The 18,768-nt window shown below is 59.2% G+C and overlaps 1 protein-coding gene across 2 annotated transcripts; it reads right to left on the reverse strand.

Moving 5' to 3' along the window:
- Nucleotides 1-1,693: 1,693 nt before the first annotated feature.
- Nucleotides 1,694-14,386, reverse strand: Wfdc1 (WAP four-disulfide core domain 1). Of its 2 annotated transcripts, none has more exons than XM_042671449.1 (7): nucleotides 14,163-14,386; nucleotides 7,831-8,017; nucleotides 7,312-7,395; nucleotides 6,601-6,738; nucleotides 5,193-5,234; nucleotides 3,386-3,455; nucleotides 1,694-2,017 (listed from the first exon to the last, which is right to left on the reverse strand). In XM_042671449.1, the coding sequence occupies exons 1-6, from the start codon at nucleotides 14,286-14,288 to the stop codon at nucleotides 3,409-3,411; spliced, it is 624 nt and encodes a 207-aa protein (XP_042527383.1). In that variant the 5' UTR covers nucleotides 14,289-14,386; the 3' UTR covers nucleotides 1,694-2,017; nucleotides 3,386-3,408. The 2 variants fall into 2 exon arrangements, with proteins under 2 accessions (XP_042527383.1, XP_042527382.1); XM_042671448.1 differs by having other exon boundaries at nucleotides 6,601-6,741.
- Between the last annotated feature and the right edge of the window lie 4,382 nt (nucleotides 14,387-18,768).

Here is an 18,768-nt window from a genome sequence, read left to right on the forward strand (position 1 = left end):
GACAGCCGAATGCCCATCACCAATAAGCAGACACAGGGCGGCCGCAGAAATGACCGAGGCACCGCCAAGCGCACGATGCGCGGGGCTGAGGAGGGGGACTTGGTGGTAAGTTCTTTGGGGAGCTGGGCTGGGAGGTCTGGGTCTGCTTGGGCCTAGTGGAGCTGGTGTTGATCAGAGTATGGCTCTGGTTGGTGGACCTCAACTCCTGGACAGCTGCTGGCAAACTGGCAGTCATAGCAGGGTTGGGCCCAGGGCTCCAGATCAGAGCCGTGGGGCCTGGACTCCTCCGTCCGCCACAGCCCCGCACACCCTGCCCAGGGCAGCCAGGGAGACCTGCGGGGAGGCCGGACGTGGAAGTATGTCCTGCCCCACAGCCCCCTGAAGTGGGTCCAGCTGCCCTCAGCTTAGGACAATTTCTTAATCGGTGTGAGAATGTTCTAGAAAAGGAACTTGAAGGGAATCGTGCTGGCAGCTTGAATGGAAACATAGGAAGGAATGTAGGCAGGTCAGCCTGGCCCCGGGACAAAGGGGTTCTTTAACCAAGTTTGCTTTCCCAGGGAGGCCTTGGCCCAGGGGAGGCCATGCTCCGGGCAGGGCTGGGTACCTCTGGCTCGAAGCTTCCTGGCGCCTCTCCTTGCTTCGGGTAGATGTTCAGGGCACTGGGGCTGCACCCCGGGGTCCCGCCAGGCTCCAGGAGGCATGGAGGCCTCATAGCCCCCGGCCTCTGCGGTTTCCCATGCCTGGGAACGTGTCTTGGCAGGCAGACAGGGTCCACAGCCGCAGGCGCCATCTCAGGCCCGGAGAACTCAGGGCTGGCTGTGAAATGGGGCTGTCCGCTCTCCTTCCTGGCAGAGTGGGAGGAGGGAAGGTGGAGCTCTAGCACCCCACGACCTGCCAGCTGCCACCTTCCCCGTGAGCGGGCTTGCGGACAGGCTGGGCCTGCCCTGCGTCCCCGGGTTATGAAGCAGCCTCTTCAGCCCAGGCAACTGCATTTGCAGACAAGACCAAATGACTGAGCATCGTGTGTGCGCAGGTAGACACCCACCATCTGCCCGCTCACCGCTGTCGATTGTTTGCTCCAAGAAGTAATTACATCTGGGAACAGATCCAGTCCTCTCAGAAACCCCAGATAGGAGCTTATCAATCACACCATGCCCGTGACCCCCCTCATCTGGGACTGAGACATGGCAAGACACACTGACACCCTCCCCCCCCCCCCGCCCGGTCGCCAGGCTTGTCCGGGAAAGGACCTCTGCCTCTGATTTAGGCTGAGCTCAAGTTCTCTCACCCAAGTCTGCAACCACATCAAACAGGCACTGAGAGCGGCTTCTGCCCCCCCCCCTCGTGATCCTGATCATGATTGTGAGATCACCACGCTGTGCACACAGGATGCTCCACCCCCACAAAGCACAACCCAGCCCAGACCTCCGTAGCTTCAAGTTGGAGAAATCCTAGCTTACCTCCAACAGACACAGGGGTCCCCTTCCAATGCCAGACTCTAAGGCCATTCAGATAGGAGCCATGCTCAGCCTGTACCACCACCGGTGATACAAAGGGACGAACGCTCACCCCGGCCCAGACCCCCAGCGCCGACCGTTCTGGGGTCCTGAACTTCCCCTCATTCATTCGTTAGTTCTGAAAGTCACCCAGTGGGCAGAACTGACTCACGAAGAAGGGCAGGCTCACTACCATTACGCATGGGTGACTTTATTTGGAGAACAGAGTAAGACTTGGAAGAAATCTACAAAAATCACCCAGACGGTGAACGGGCTGGGGATTCCCTCCCGGGTGGCATCTTCCCAGGCAGCTTGGGGGCTGCAGCCTCCGGTGTCCACGGTGGAGAATCAGAGTAGGTCAGGCACCCCACCAACGTGCCGCAGGGGGCGGTGCCACGCTGAGGCTGCGGTGGGCGGGCGCGAGGGCGCTCTGGGGAGCCGGGGGCAGCGCTGCGCGTCACGCTGTTTTTCTGATCGTCCCCAGGGTTGGCAGGGAGCAGAGAAGTGGTCTTGCACACGGGCTGTGAAGGAAGCAGAGCAGCAGGGTTACCTAGGAGTTGACACCAGGATGAGGGGTCATGGGACTGTTTGGTCCCCTACATCCTGGACCCAGTTTTCCCATGACCAAACTGGTAGCTCCTGGTGAACTTCTGAGAAGTTCTCAACTTAGCCTGGCCCTGGTGCCCATTTTAGAGATGAAGAAACTGAGGCAGGAGCCACTCTCTTACGGTCACATGGGGAGAGGAAGCAGGAACACCAAGCCAGCTTTGCCGCTCCTGCACCCACCCCGGGCTGCAGCTCAAGGCTGTCTGCGATGCCCTGCCTGTGACCCCAGACTCCACCGCTGAAAGTTCATGGGGCTGGGCACCAGTGGCTCACGCCTGTCATCCCAGCTACTCAGGAGGCTGAGGTCTGAGGATCTCGGTTCAAAACCAGCCCAGGCAGAAAAGTCCGTGAGACTCTTATCTCCAATAAACTGGAAGTGGTGCTGTGGCTCAAGTGGTAGAGCGCTCGCCTTGAGCGGAAGAGCTCAGGGACAACACCCACGTTCATGGGTGTCAATGTGTCAGATACACACCACACTGGAGGACAGCCTGGGTCCCCACCAGCTCCCCAGTTTCTTGAGAGCTCAATCCCGACATTCTGGAATCTGAAACCTGCTGTTTCCCCTGCTTCTCTCTCCCCTGGGGAGACTGTGCCCCTGGGGCTCTCATGTGTCCTGCGGGCTGTCAGCTCTTGGGGACCCCCTGGTGGCGGCCACCCCTAGACTTTTGTACTCCCCAGCATGAATGTCTCACCTGGAGTGCGGCCCAGAGCCGAACCTGGGCACCGCTGTCCCCGCCCAGCGGCCCCCGTGCCCAGATGCGCCCCTGGGGACTGCAGCCCCAGGGAGCACCGGCTCACCCTCAGAGCTCGGCCCATGTCGCCAGGGCCCCTCTGCCTTGCGCAGCCCAGCTCCCAGCCCTGGAGGGGACACCGGTCATGTGACACACACGTGTCCCACACCTGTCATTTTCTTGTCCGTCTACCTGCTGGCTTGGCCAGCCTCCTATCAGGGTGGGAACTCCAGAAAGATCCCTGGCACACACGGGGTATCCACAGACGACCGCTGAGCAGCTGTGTGGGGTTGGTACCACGCCTGTCACGGATGGGGGCGTGCAGACGGGACTTGGAATGCCAGAGGCCCGAGTGGCTGATTCTCAGAGACCTCCAGGCAAAGGCCGGGAGACCCAGCCTGGTCTTAGATCAGTCTCCAGAGACACAGACGCACTGGGTGTGGGGGCCGAGCTGGGGGGATGTACGATTCTCCCAGCAGATCGAGCTTGGATCTCGTCCCCCCAGCAGGCCAGTGTCCACCATGAGCCCCCTTTCCCCTCCCCCTTACACACCCGCCGTTGCTTTGTTGAAAGGGTCACTGCTGCCCCCTTCCAGGCTCCGCCACATTCTTCGAGTCACCGTCTGAAACACAAACATGGTACCATCAGGGCCTGGGTGACAGGTGCTGCTCAAAGGACCAAGTGAAGGCCCGACACCCGGCCCGAGCCGCTGTCCCAGGCGCGGTGTCCCGGGGCCTGCAGCCTCCCTCACTTCTGCAGGCCCCGAGGGCGTGTCGGCTCACGCTCCACCTGGCCGCTCAGTCCTGCTGGTCGCCGCCTCGGGCTGTCCCACAAGCCGGGCCGCTGCCCCGATGGCTTATTCTTTAGGCTGAGCGGTCCTGTGCCCTCCTTGGGAAGTCCGTCTCGGCAATCTGCTCTAAAGTGTCCTCCCTGTACCCAGTACGGGATGGGAGGAGCCAAGGCGGCATTATCATGACACGACCGCTTGGTCTTCATTGAGGGTGGCGGTCCCTGGTTGGCGGGCGCTGCTTGGCATGGGAACTGGGTCTGTCATCTCTACAGAGGCAGTGCCAGCTCCAGACCAGAGAGAGGGCTAATGTTTGGTGAATACATGCGGTGAATTCTTTTTTTAAAAAAAAAAATCTCATTTAAGCCGGGCACCCGTGGCTCTCTCCTGTAATCCTAGCTACTCAGCAGGATTGCAGTTCGAAGCCAGCCAGGGCAGGAAAGTCCAGGAGACTCTCCAATAAACTACTCAGAAAAAAAAATGGTGGAAGTGGGGCTGTGGTTCAAGTGGTAGAGCACTAGCTTTGGGCCAAAGAAGCTCAGGGACAGTGCCCAGGCCCAGAGTTCAAGCCCCACGACTGGCAATAATTAAGTATATTAAATAACTAAATCTATCTCACATTAGCATGAATTAATGGTACAAAGGAGTCTCAATGCGATATTTACAGCATACACACGATGTGCTTTGGTCACATTGTGCTCATCTGTGTTACTCCTTGACCGCTCTCTTTCAGTGAATTCTTGATAAAGATATACTGAATAGGTGGAAAAATAGAGGAGACAGATGGGTGGACTGGAGAGTGGAGGGACAGGAGAAAGGGTGAATGGGATAATGGAGGGAGAAGCAGATGGATGAACAGATGGGTGGTTAGATAGAAGACAGGAGGGCTAGGTGGGTGGATAAGTAGATGGATGGATGGGTGGATGGATGGATGGATGGATGCACAAGTAGATGGATGGGTGGATGAATAGAGGAATAGATGTGCAGCAGGTGGGCAGATAGAGAGACGACGAGCAGACAAATCTCAGAAGGAAGGATGGCGTAGATAAGTGGAAGAAGGGCTGTGTCCACTACCTTTTCAAATCCCTCCCCTGGAAGCAGGAGAGGCAGAAGCATACCTGTCCCCGGCTTTGACGCTCAACACAGGGCCCTGTTTGCTCAACTCCCTCAGGCTCACACCTGCCCTGCCCCTTTATTCATTTATTTGTCACAAGGCTTGAATTCAGGGCCTGAACTCAGGGCCTGGGCACTATTCCTGAGCTCTTTTGCTCAGGGCTAGTGCTCTACCATTTGAACCACAGCCCCACTTCCAGCATTTTTTTTTTCTGAATAGTTTATTGGAGATAAAAGCCACTTCCAGTTTTCTGGTGGTTAATTGGAGATGGACGTTCCTACACGGGCTGGCTTTGAACCGCGATCATCGGATCTCAGCCTCCTGGGTACTAGGATGACAGGCGTGAGCTACCGGCGCCTGTCTTATTTATCATTATTTTTTTCCTTCTCCACCTAAGTAATGATTACTTCCCTTTCTTGTGACCCCGTAAAGAATATTTGGTTTTATTTTTCCCTTACCTGGATATTCTTTGTAAAATCTGTGCCTCAGGAGCCGCCCATCTGGAAAACACACAAGAAGATCAAACTTGTGGGTCCGTGAGGCGGCCAGCCAGCTGGTCAGTGTCCTGGTCTGCGGCCAGCACCAAGGAAACGACTAAAGGTTGCAGCTCATGGTGCTTTCCCAAAGTTCAGATGAGAAGCCAGGACTGAAACCTCATCGTGCGTGCTCTTGTCTGTGGTGACAATGATCTCACATGTGACCCTGGACCCTCCCCAACCCAGGATGGCGCCACTCACCCCCCACTTTGTACTGACATGCATACACCTGCACAGAAAGTGCAGGGGTGTTTTGACATTGGGATTTTCTGGGGGAGGGCTGCCCGCTTGCCTCCGGCGGCCGGGTGGCCACAGTGAGCCTCAGTCCCCATCAGAAGTGGTGCCCGCCGTGAGCTGCGCGGCTGGGCCCGGAGGTGCTGTGTGTTAGGTGTGTTTTGACCTAAGACAGTTTCAACTTGTGTCGGTTTACTGAAACGCAACCCTGCTGCTACACGTCGCAATGGACCTGTGAGTTTATGCCCAGGCCTTTCTGGATAGGTCGTAGAGGAATAAATGTTCGAAGCAGTTCTGGTACATCACAGTGTACTAAAATTAGCCACTGGAGCGATTAGCATCAGTTCTGACAGAGAGTCACAAAGCTCTGGGCCTCTGTTAGGACCAAGAGACCCAGAGGCAAGGACAGGGCCCTAGGAGGCGGCCTCGAGTCTGATGGAGCTCTGGTGGAGCTCACTTTTGACGATGCGAATGGCGATCTCTCTGAAGTTCCTGACCCTCACGGCCGGCAGGAGGCGCTGTGGGTCTAGCGCTGTGCGGAGGCGCTGTTCTGCGTCTTCCCCGCTGGGGAAGTTTTGCAGACTTGAGCGCGCAGGCCATCTGCCATCTGTTTGTTCCTTTCACCTCCAAAGACAAACACTAAGGATGACAACGGCAAACCACGTCCTGGCTCACACCCCAGGAGCCTATGGATTCTTGAACAATTCGAGTTCTGTGCATGGTAAGGCAGGCACAGAGATGGATAGAAGGCAGCCAGTGTTTGCTGACCACCGGTCGTTGGCTTGCCCTACTAGGAGGGCTTTGCCTGCGTGATTTCAGTCTATCTCTGGCAGTGTTCAGTAGCCCTGGGACAGAGCAGGAAACTGAGGCTCTGAGAGCTAAGGAAATGGACCTGAAAGTCACCCATGTGGGTGGCACAGAGCAGAGTCACCTCCGGTCTGCCGGCCGGGAGCCTTGGCACACAGCAGGGGCAGGACATCCAAGGAGGCACAGTCCTGGGTCAGACCTGGGGTGGCTGTGGTAGTCCGTGGGCCAGGACCAGAAGGACTCGGGGCTCCCACAGTTACCCCGGAGGCAGGGCTTGGGGCGCACTCACCCGCCTGCCCACGCTGCCTGACGCACTGGCCACGGTTGGGGATGCCCTCGGCCACGTCTCCGGGGCTCAGGATGTGGCACTCGTAGCCCGAGGGACAGAGCAGGGGCTCGGCGCCGTCCTCAGTGGTGCTGCATGCCTCTGCTGGCGAGGGTTGGGGGCGTGGGGTCACAGGGCAGCCCCGCCCCCTGCCCCCCATCCCTGCACCCACCCCAACTCCAGGCCACGCCTGTGTCACATCACACATCACACCCATGTGTACACACACATTTATGTGCGCACACACACGCACGCGCGTGCGCACACACACACACACACACACACACACACACACACACACACACACACACACACGATGCATCAGCCATAGCCACAAGAGCAGCTGTGGGCCAGCTGCATCGTGAGGACAGTCGCACACCGGTACAGCCGCGCAGCGCGGTGTGTGGTCACCCCCACGGTCCCGGCCCAGGCTCTCCACCCTGTCAGGCCTTCTCATCAAGAAGCAGTGAACCCCATATTATGATATTAGGGGTCAGAAAAGTGCCCCCTCCCTCCTCCAGGCCTCACCCCTGCAGAAGGCCGGCCCTCTGAGCTGGGGTGGGGCGGCCAGGAGACGGAGGACGTGGCTGGAAGCCTGGGAGGGGGCAGTGGGCGGGGCGGGGCTGTGGTGGGCGCCCCTCCCTTCCCCCTCTCCCCCTCACCCCCTTCCCCTACCTTGCAGAGCCTCCTCAGGGCCGTCCAGCAACCAGCCGTTGCCACCAAGCCAGCGGGGTTTGGGCTGCACCAGCCAGTCCAGCACTGAGACAGGAGGCCTGTGTCAGGTTGGGGGCTCCCAGCACACTGCACCCCCGGGGGAGCAGCGGCCGAGGGTGTGGCTACAGGCTCATGCTCCAACTGTCCTCTGACACCCACTTTGAGTGAAGGCAAGGACCCTGGTGCTGGGCAGCATCATGGTTTCTAAGGAGCGGTCGGAGAGCCCTTCCCGCTGACCAGAGAAGGAATGAATGCATTCATTCTTTCACCATTACCCAGTGCCTCGTAAGTGCACAGAGAGCAGTCTCCAGGCCAGCCACCGCAGGGGAGAAACAGGAGAGGCTGCCCCGTGGACAGGACTGTCTGGTCCAGCGCAGTCCCTCTGTCCCCCCAGGGCCTCCCCCCTGCCCCTGCCCCGCCCCAGCCCCAGCCCCGCCCCCAGCCCGTCCCTGCCCCGGCCCCGCCCCCGGCCCCGCCTACCTGGCGGGGGTGGCACCGCCTCCAGGCAGGCGTAGGCACAGCCATTGTAGCAGCAGCGCCGGTGGCGCGGGCACTCGGAGTCGGCCTGGCAGCGGGCAGCCTGGCAGGCGCCCGGGGGCAGCGTCCGGGGGGGTGGGGGGCAGCGGTCAGCGCGTGGCTGCCGGGGGCCGGGGGTGCCCTCCTCGGCCTGTGGGGGGACAGGAGCGCTGAGGGTCAGGGCAGCCAGGCTGCGTCCAGCTGTGCCCTGCAGGCCAGCGGTCACTCTCTTCAGGCCTGTGGGGAAAGTCGTGAGCCCCACAGAACCAGGCTTGGAGGGTGGGTTAGAAGACGCTGTCCAGTGAGGCCCTGAGTTCAAGTCCCTCTCCCCGACGTGAATTAATAATTAAAGATGATAAAAAGATGCTATCATCTCTGCCCCAAACGTGACGGCTAGTCCGGAGGCTGCTGCACAAATGTCCACACACAAGTAGATCTCTCTACATTCATCACTGAGAACTTACCAGTCACACTCAGAGTAAGAAAATCCCCAAGACGACGTAGGCACATCTCACAGATGCAACCCTGGTAGGGGACGGGGAGGTTGGGGGGGGAGGTCCCAGGAGGAAGGCTGAACTCCTCTTGGCTTTCAATGCTTGAAGGCAGCACGGATGCATCCATCCAATGGGTGCCCAGGGGCAAGGTGACCAGGCAATGCCCGGTTGTCCACCCTGGGAGGCGCATGCTGAGCTTGAGGCCCCAGAGCTGTGAGATAGCATTCCCGTTGGTTTCAGCCTCTCTGTGTATGGTTCTTTGTGATGGTTTTACCGGGAAGCTGGGTACCTGGCACTCTGCTGGTACATTCCATCCGTGTGTGTGAAGGGTTGCTTCCCCAAGCCTGAGTCTACAGCCACCCTGCCTCCCCCGGCCTCCCCCGGCCTCTCCCCAGCCTCTCCTGGGCCTCCCTGCCTCCGACCCTGAGCATTCTCCAAAGTGCAGCTCAGAGATGCTTTCTGCAATACCCCTGGGTCGGTTCTCTCTCGTGCTCTGAGCCCTTGTTGGGTGTCCTTCCCACTAGTCTTAGGACAGACTCCCGAGTCTAACCTTGAAGGGCTGTACCAACCCTGACTTTATCTCCTGTCCCGGCCTTCCTGGTCGCCTGGTGCCACCCTCTACCCTCCTGAGCCTGCAGCCCACTCGCTGCCCGAGCTGGGAGCAGCGCCCTCCTCCCTCTCCCCATGACGGCCCCCTCTGTCCGTGCCCACCTCAGAGCCCCTCCTCGGGGAGGTGCCCGCAGACCGCATGTCCGCCTGGACACTCGCTGGGCTGCGGGCCCGCCCGTTCTCCCGCTGACCGCAGCAGTGCGGGGAGCCATTGACACGGGCAGCTGGCGGGTGTGCGCCAGGCTCTGCTCTTAATGGAGGTTCAAATCCAGCTCTTCCAGACACCTTCTCTGTGACTGTGGGTTCTCCCTGGAGTCCCCAGAAGCTGATCACACCACGCTCTTGGGGCTGTGTGACCGTGGTGCACATGTGAACACACACACATTGCCCAGGATGGCGTCTAACCAGGATGGAAGCCTGTCTGCTGTCCGAGGAACATGCCACCTCTGTCCCGCTGGCCAGACATCCCTTTGGCCCAGGCTGACACATCCTGCGCGTGGATTGGCTGGGGTGGGCATAGGGCAGAGCAGAGACTTTCAGGCCTCCCCAGGGATATGGTGGTCACCCAGGTCCTTCCTGCACAGCCTGTGAGTGTGCACTGCTGGTCACATCCTGCGGGGGGGGGGCGGGGGGCGGGTGTCCTAATCACCAGGAACAGGCCCTGCCCAGGCTGGCTTCCGGGGAGCAGCCTGGGGAGCCCCACCATCTCTTCACTAACACACATGGGCCATTCGATGTAGGACAAACAGAATCGAACGCTATGCTGACATTTAGAAGCAGATGGCCGGAAGTGGCACTGCGGCTCAGGTGGTAGAACAGCTAACCTTGAGCAAAAGCATCTCAGGGATGATCCCCAGGCACTGAGTTCAAGCCCCAGGACCAGCACCAAAAAATAAAACACAATTTAATAAAAGAAGAACATGGAAGAGGACGGCGAAAGAAGCCACCTCCCTGGCTCCCGCCAGCCATTTCCAAGCCGCACGCCGGGCACAGTTCCAGCCATTAGTGTCACCTCCCTCTTCTGCAGAATGAACTCAATTAAACTAATGGCCTCACTGGAAGAACCTGGGGTGGGGGTGGGGGGTGTTAATCCTGATCCACCTTGACAGCGGCCCCGCCCACAGGCCAGGCCAGAGGGGCCAGCTACCTGCCTGTCTAGCCTGCCTCAGAACGGGGCCTCATGGATGGGGTAGGGGGCCCCCGGGGGAGGGGGGGTTGGGGGCATGGAGCAAGGGTGGGGTGGGGTGGCGGGGAGGGGAGCCCCGCTCTCACCTCCCTCCCGCCGGCCCTGGCCCCATAACTCGGTTAATGATGAGCCCAGCAGGGGTCCGCCCAGAGATCAATTTTAGTTGTACGCCTTCTCTCAGAATTTGGACAGAACAATGGAGATGAGTGCCCGAGGTCCAGGGCAGCCGCAACACAGCAGGGCTCCACGCTCACTCGGAAGGGCTTTGGGTTCAGAATGTTCTGTGTCATGCAAGGCAGCCCTCAGGACGGCTCTGAACAAAGGACCTTTTCCAGAGTTCCCAGAGAACCATCCAGAGGTGACCTCCGCGCCCCTCCCCACCCCTGAGCACCAGCACACCAATTGCCCACTAGGAACTAGCACCTGGATTACCCACTGCAATGAAGAGAGAGCTGAGATGACGGAAGGAGGAAGAGGAAGAGGAGGAGGTGATGGAGGAGGAAGAGGAAGAAGGTGGTGATCGGCAACAGTGGCTGTCAGGCCTCCTTGGTGGCCCTATCTACTAGCCGACCGATGGCCGCCTGACCCAGCGGCTGGCAGGGGGACCAGCGGCCCAGCGTGGTTGGCGGGCAGACCAGGAGCGTCTGATGCTGCACACCCCTCGTGTTGTCTAATGCTACGCTGTCACGAGTGTTGTCCTGCTTTGCATGCAGAACACTGACAGGCTGAGAGTTTGCATCTTCGTGGCTCCGTGGCGGATGCCAGAACCGAGCAGGCCCGGTCCTAGCTGCCGGAGCTCCACGCTGCCAGAGCCCACAGGCCCCTGGGAAACATGCACAGACAGCAAGGGAAAGCGGGGCTGGACCGCCTCACCGTGGCTGGCTGGGACCAGCGCACCCCTGGCCAAGTTTCTAGGAGGAAGGGGCCGTGGAAGCAGCCCAGGCACAGGCCCCTGCCCAAGCACTGCTCTCTGGGGCTGCATGGGCCAGCCCAGTCCTGGCTGCATCATGAGGAAACCGGGCAGGGTGTGGGCTCCCTACTTGGGGACACCACGGGCTCAGAACCTGGGCGGTAGAGTCACCGTGTGGCCAGACAGGCGGGGTTTGCTAAATCCTCACTCGGAATGGAAGACTCTCACGCCTCTGCGTCCTGTTATTAGCCCACTTCACTGGTAGGGAAACCGAGGCACAGGACACATCTATGTTCACATTCCTGCTGGATGCTATCATATACAAGTGTGGGGTGTAAATAAGCAGACAGGACACACCCAGAATGGGAAAACCCACAGACAGGGCTGGGGAGGGAGCGTGGGGGGCTGCCCAGGGGGTACACGTCTGCAGGGGACAGAGAGGTGGGGGCTGAACCACCCTGCAGATGTACTAAACGCCCCTGTACTGTTCATTTGAAATGGTGAGTTTTATGTCCTATGAATTGCATCTCAATTTTTTAAGATGTAAACAGTATGAATAAAATAACACTATGCCAAAAAGAAAAAAAATGCTGTGTCTAACTGCTTCATGAAACCGTCTAGACACCACACCACAAAATATCCACAGGCCATGTCTTTTAAGAAGACTTTAGATCATTTTGATTTATGTACAACTTTCTGTATTGCCTGATTTATTTATTTATTTTTTGCAGTGAACATCATTATTTTTATGATTGGGGAAAAGTGTGGTGTGAGTTCATTTCCATTTAGGGGAAAAGCATCTAGCCCGCAGAGCAGCTCCCCCCCCCCCCCGTTCCCCTGCGTCCCCTCCCCTCCCCTTCCCCCCCCCCCCCCCCCCCCCCCCCCGCTCACGGTGCTCACGCGAGGGCTCTGCCCTTCTTTAGAATGTCCCTGTGGCTTAACGGCCTGGCCACGCTAATAAAAACGTACCCTGGGATGGGCTTGGTGGGTGGAGGAAGAAGCCAACTTTCCTCCAAGTGTTATTTGTTCTTCCTCTAGATTTCAGACGTCAAAGATCTAAAAATAAAAGCCTCCCTGGAACACGGGGAGCTCAGCGTCCTGACAAATGTCATTTCCTGACGTCCTGGACCCCAGAACTGGGCACTGGAAACACAACTGGAAGCAGGGCGGATGGAAGTTTCTCCAAGAGGCCCTTGGAAGACCAGAATCTCCTAGGCTGCAAGCTCAGCCAGCATGCCTGAGCCCTGCAGAGCCTTCTATGCCTGTAATCATGCTCTGAGAGGTTTTCCTGTAAAACCTCACTCAGTCATTAATGGCGCGTTCAGAATTCAGGCACATAGTACACAGCAAACGCCAGCTGTTAGGAAAGCAGCTAAGGGAACCTTTGCAGGGTGTTTGGACAAAGGGCCCTCGAGGATGTGACCGGGGGGTTGGCATGGGGGACCTGCTACAATGACATAGCATGGGGACAGGGGACACGGAGACAGTTGAAGATGATGACGTTAGAGAGCCTCACTGCAGACGAGGAGCCTGAGCCGGGCAGAGCCTCCACTGGGAGCCCAAGCCCGTATCTTCTCTGCCATGGACTGTGCAGGGACAGGGAGATGTTACCAGAGCTCAGCCCTGCTCTAAGCTGCACACCAGTCCTCCAAACAAAGAGGTCACTCTGCCCAAAGTGAGCCTGGCCAGACACAGGCAGCCATGCCGACTGACTCAAAGCTGGCTGACTTCCGGCCCACCGCTAGCTGACTTGCAGGCACAGGTGTGGGGCCGCCCAAGAGGAGAGGGAAGAAGGCCTGGTTATCCTGCATGGATGGAAATACAGATCGGGAGCAGCAAGACTAGCAAAATACAGTAAATATAAGAAATGATGAACTAATAAGTACACTCTTCCTTTCTTTTCAATATATATAAATTATGTCAGTCAGTGTTCTGGTGCTGAGACAAAACACCATAAAGATGGAAGGCTCACGGTGTAGAGGTCTCCTGGTCTGCTGCCTGTAGGGCAGTGGATGCACGGTGGAAGATGTGGTGAGCTGCTCACCTCACGGTGGCCAGGAAGCAGAGAGGAAGGGGCGGGGATAAGATGTGCCCATCAAGGACACCACCAGGCATTACTTCCTCCGGTGGCTCCGCCCCAAGCTCCCTCCACCCCTCCACCTTGTCTGTCCCATTCAGAAAGGAAGCCGTCAGAGGATGGAGCCATTCATGAAGTCAGTCAGAGCCGTCAGGATCCACTCACCTCTGAAGGCCTCACCTCCCAACACTCTCGGAGCCAAACTAGACATTATTAATTGCAAACACGCAGGCATTAATTGTAATGGAGGCAGGTATGGAGCCCAGAGGTCCTAAGTGTCACACTAAATGAGTAAAATCCACCTGGCTGAGAGAAGGGCAAGGAGGGGTCACCCTGAGAACAGGCCTCTCTTACCTAGTCCAGGTCTCTGCGTACCTATTCTCTGTGAATTCCCTGAATGGAGACCTGCTCTCCCAGGCCCCGGGCCCCACAGCCCAGGGCCGCCCGTGCCTGCCAAACAATGGCAGTCAGAATGGGTCTGTAGGGATGGATACGGCTGCCTTTTGTGAATGAGATTGTTGGTGCCCAGAGAGGTCAATCAACACCTCGAGTCACACAGCAGGGACGGGCAGAGTCTAGACTCAAACCCAGCCCCTTGCTCCAGGTGCCTGCTCCTCGCTCCTCGCTCCTGCCACCGCCAGCTCACGCTGTCAGCCCTGCTGTCCTTGGCCCTGTCTACCCTTGTCATACCTTTCAGGGTGGGAGCTGGTGTCTCCATCCCTCGGGACCCCACCCCCCCCCCCACACACACACTCCAGCAGCTTCTGGTAAATAGTGACAGGACGGACCCATCCCCACACGAATGCACAGCAGGGTAACTCTGAGTCCTCCACACCTTCGGCCGGCAGCCTGGCCAGAGCCCAGGGCTCCAGGGACAGCTGGCGTTCACCTGCCATCACCCACCCTGACTGGCTGGGACAGGAGACCCCCGCCCCGGCCCACCTGGGGACGCTGGAGCCTTGACTGTCAGGGCCCCTTCCGCCCCCCTCCGCCCCTCCCCGCCCGGTGCCCAGCACTCACGCGGGACCTCTCAGCCAGCCGCGGGTGCAGCGCCCGCTTCCAGATATTCTTGGCAGAGGCGACTTGGAGAAGCAGCAGCAGGAAGGCCAGAGCCCGGAGCCCCGTCCTCCTCCCGCCGCGGCCCATCCCGGAGTCAGAAGGCACTGATTTCCTCTGGGGCCAGCGACCCTGCGATGCTCTGGGGAGGAGCAGAGGTGGAGGGGAGGGCAGGGGAGGGACCCTCGGGCTGGGTGGGGCCAAAGTGTGTAACTTGCCCGGCTCTGAGTGCCCCTCGGCCGGCCCGGGTCCCTGGGATCCTGGGTCCCTCCCAGTACCCGCCCCGCCCCTCCGCAGCAGGGGCCGCTGGCCGGCCAGGTTATTTTTGGGTCTCCCTATTCCCCCTGGCGGGCGCAGGCCGCTCCGCAGCTCAGACAGGCAGGAGGGCAGCGGGGGGGGGGGGGGGGGGACACTGGGCGGCTGGCGACGTGGCCGGGAGGGGCCCTGTCCCCATCCACTCTCCTCTGCTCAGACAGCGCCGCTCAGCCTGCGGGAAGGGAGGGGCAACTCCTCGGTCCAGATCCCAGCCCTGGCGGCTCGGGAGGATGCTCCCCGCGTGACTCTGGGGGTGGCTGCCCTGGACCCTGGTTCTGTGGGGGCCTGAGGACCCTATCCACGCCCAATCACCGCCCCGGTCCCCACAGTGCTGGGAGCATCCGCTGGGGCTGAGGGCGGTGCACCACCTCTATTGCTGGGCGCAGTAGCACACACCTGTAATTCCAGCAACTCAGGAGGGGAGGGGATCCAACTAGATAGAGCCACTGGAGTCCAAGGCCAGCCTGGGGGAAAAAAACTGAGAACCTGTCTGAAATATAACTAGAGCAAACAAAGGGGGCCGGGAGGTGTGGCTCAAGGGGTAGAGCGCCTGCCCAGGAGGCTCTAAGTTCCGTCCACAGCCCAGAAAACAACGAGGCTCCATTGCGGGCCTCACGCACGGACGGCAGCGTCTCCACTCCCGTTCACAGATGTGGAGACCTCTGTCTCCAGAGGGGGAGCTGGTATCTCTGGGTATCACTGGGTATCGCGCGGAAGCCGGAGCCCCCTGGCCCGCCCCAGTTCAACGCGGCTCCACGGCAGCCCACGAGGTGCTCAGTGGACAAGCCGTGAGCAGCCCGCTCCCGCGGATGCCAGGACGCCTCCGACTCACCGAAACCCAGCCCTGCCGCGCCCTCCCTAGCCCAGCTTCTAGAGGATTCCTTCATTGCTTTGTGGAGCCCTGGTCTCTTCTCCATTAGCTGCTGGGACTCCATCAACCCCCTCCCTCCCTCCCTCCCTCCCTCCCTCCCACTCAGGCTGCTGCTGTAGAAGGGTGGGAGGGCCACGCCCAGCCCGTGCCTCAGTTTCCCTATCTGTTCAAATGGTTTGGGATACAAACTGTGGGGCTGACAGCGTGAGGATGCTGGACGGGGAAGCACTGTGCATCTGTGTGTGTGTGTGTGGGGGGGTGTCCCGGGCTCCCCTTCTAACCCTTCTAACACCCCCCCCCTCCCCCAGAGCCCTGGCCCAGCCCGTTCCCTTGGGAAACTTCCTGCCTGGTGGCCTGCCCCTCCCCCTCCGGCCTGCCAAGCAGCCCTCCCCCCCTTCCCTCACACACAGCCTTCGTTTCCTGTGTCTCCCTGGGTGGCCCCGATCTGCCCAGAGAATGACACTCTGCTGGATGCGCCTCTGCTAACCATCAAGGGGCCTGGCCTTTGCCCTTTGCCCTTTGCCCTCACTCCCAAAGGCTCTTCTGTCCAACAGAGTCGCATGCGCTCCTCTACACTGTCTCCTTCCCGGTGGCCCACAGAAGAAGGGACACCTGAGCACACAGGAGCTCGGGACCCGGGCCTGGGGGGGGGGGGGGGGGAGGGCCCCGGGGCGGGACCGCAGTGCTCTGTGGAGGAAGGCCCACCGTCCCAAGGCTACATCCATGTTCTAAAGTCCAGACTCCAGGGGCCAGGCGCTCCCCGGCGCTCTGACTGATCTGGATGGCGGAGCCTTTCTGGCATTTAGACCAGAGGGAACCAAGGTGACCCGGAAGTTAATTCCCTGGGAGGTTAACTTGCCAGAAAGGCCCTCCAGCCCTGGAGGTGGAGGCCAGCACCCCGGAGAGGACGGGGCAAAGCCCGGACCAAGCTGCCTTTGATCAGCCACCGGGCAGCGCCCAGCCGGACAGCGCAGAGGCTCCCGCTGGCCCTCCTCCCAGCGAGGCCTGGCTCCCATCAGGAGCTCGGGAACGTGCCCCCGCTCCTGTCAACCCCCAGAGGGCAGTGCTCCCAGCAGCGGCCTTTCCAGAGCATGTGAGCTCTGGCAGCCTGAACCTGACCCCAGCTCCCAGCTCCCTGCAGGGCCCTGACAGTACTTTTCATGGCTGCCCCAGGGCCTGCTGTGACCAGGGTTGCCTGACCAGGGCTGTTCTCAGAATGTGACGAGTTAGAGGGGACAGCTCAGTTCCCCCGAAACTGTGATCGGGTCAGCGAGCATGAGCCCACACTTCATACTAAAGTGTGAATGACTTACACACTGGCGTAAGGAGAAGCAGGGCTCATTTAATTCATCCGTCTACTCTTATTCATCCGTTCAATCATTTTTTCTCTCATCTCTTCAGTCATTCAGACCCTTGTTCTATTCACCAATGGCCTTAATAGACACTGAGATGGCACTTTTCCAGGCTAGGTCATGAATGGTTTAGAGGGCTTGTGAAAATAATTGCTTATTTAACCCACAGCTCTACCAAGTGAGTGTCATCAGTACCCCCATTTTACAGATAAGGGAACCGAGGTTCATGTTTGCATCCAGTGGCTGCAGAAGAGTTGCCCTCACCCTGTCAGACGAGTGAGTAAGTGCTCACCTGATCATCTTGCAGACAAGGGGGAGTGGCTGCGGCTGGACAGGGCAGAAAGTGGTCCTGACCTTGGGCCTGGAGGAGCATGTGTGTGGTGGGGGGTGGGGCTTTGTACCGCGTGACCACAGCCGGCCAGGGCTGGGGAGGCCCCAGACGCTCAGCTGCACCGGCGCTCAGCTGGACCAGTGCTAGTGAGGGCTGGGAGAAGGGAGGCAGGCAGGCAGGCTGGCCCGGGGGGCCGCGCCTGAGCAGCTGAGTGAAGCAGCATCCAAAGAAGAGCCACTGTTCCACCTGTCCAGGCGGCTGGTGTGCCGGCTCCTCCATGTATCAAAACCACGCCAACAGGGGTCTTGAGGAGAACGCCGATTTTAAAAAGCAACAGACAAATAGAATCCGACTTGGACTGAATTGTTTTTTTCCTTTGGATCATAGGAGAAACTCAGCCTCCTTCCCGGCTCTTCAACACCTCCCAGCGGAGCCGGCTGGGCCTACCGGAGGAGGGGCCCTGGGTTCGAGCACGGAGGCGGGCCTGTGGGAGACGCACTGGGGGGTCCAGTTGCGACCCTCTGCGGCTCCTGCCCCATGGCTCTCCACAAAGATCGAGAAGGTGGGCGGGGACCAGGACTGGAGCTCCACAACCACCTCGGAGAGCCACCGCCCCGTCCCACCCCAGCACACGCTGCGAGTGGAAACAGATGCTCTAGAAGAGCCAGACCTCGGCGCGCCGCCCTGCTTCTGACCTCGCTTACCATCTTCCCCTCCTGCCCTCACCGCTCACTCGGTCCGGGGGACTCCCGGCCTGCAGCCTGGGGCCCATGCCTGCCTCCAACCCAGGGCTGCGGGAGCCCACCTGATCTGAGCCAGGTAGAAGGCAGCTTAGAAGTTCCTCACAAAGGCAAACCCAAGGCCAGGCCCGGTGCCTCACGCCTGTAATCCCAGCTACTCAGGAGGCAAGTCCATGGCACGCTGTTTATCTCCTTAACCACCAAAAAGCCAGAAGCGGAGCTGCGGCCCAAGTGAGTGGAGTGCCACCAGCCCTGAGCAAAAAAAAAATAAAAAAGCTCAGGGACAGTGCCCAGATTCTTAATTCTGATGCAAGCTTCTAGAACTTGCCAGGCCTGAGGGGAAGAAGTGTCTTTCTGTGAAGGCTCATGTTAGAAATCCTGCTGTTCTCTGGAACTGGTCTGGAAATGGTCTCACGTCTGGAAATGGTCTCACACTCCATTAGCCATCCTGGTGGTGTGAATGTTCCCAGGGCACCATTCCCATCAAGGATCAATGGCCTGAGAAGGGAATGGGAGGCCGGGGCGGGGGGGGGGGGGGGGGGGGGTGTAAAAGTCAGGTTTTGTGACCACCAGGGAGCCCAAGCTCCTGGTGCTCATCCTTCACCTCAAGTGTGTGTGTGTGTGTGTGTGTGTGTGTGTGTGTGTGTGTGTGTGTGTGTGTGTGTGTGTGTGTTGTGTGTGTGTGTGTTGTGTGTGTGTAAGGGGGGCGGCGGCTGATGGCTGGAAAAGCAAAGATGAGCAGCAGAGATCCACATGATCAGGGGGGAAAAATCATCCAAAAACCCAGCCTGGCTCCAGTGTCTCCTTTTCAACACAGCCTCCCCTCTTGATGAGGACTTAGGGTAATTACTCGCCCGGCAGGGGCCAAGAGATAAAACGGATATTAGAAGGAGGGAATTTTCCCCAGCTGAGCTAAGGCTCAATTAAATCCCCAGCTCCATAATCCAAAGGTGGCTTAATC

Source organism: Dipodomys spectabilis, unplaced genomic scaffold (assembly GCF_019054845.1).
Source record: "Dipodomys spectabilis isolate Male_0828 unplaced genomic scaffold, ASM1905484v1 ptg000628l, whole genome shotgun sequence".
NCBI classification, from domain to species: domain Eukaryota; kingdom Metazoa; phylum Chordata; class Mammalia; order Rodentia; family Heteromyidae; genus Dipodomys; species Dipodomys spectabilis.

Excerpts from the sequence above, each read along its gene's own strand:
- Wfdc1 (XM_042671448.1), bottom strand. The coding sequence starts at position 14,288 with ATGGGCCGCGGCGGGAGGAGGACGGGGCTCCGGGCTCTGGCCTTCCTG. Across the intron at positions 7,396-7,830 it reads GGCGGTGCCACCCCCGCCAG|TGCTGGACTGGCTGGTGCAG; the intron begins GTAGGCGGGGCC and ends CTCCTGTCTCAG. Across the intron at positions 5,235-6,600 it reads CAGGCAGCGTGGGCAGGCGG|ATGGGCGGCTCCTGAGGCAC; the intron begins GTGAGTGCGCCC and ends TGTGTTTTCCAG.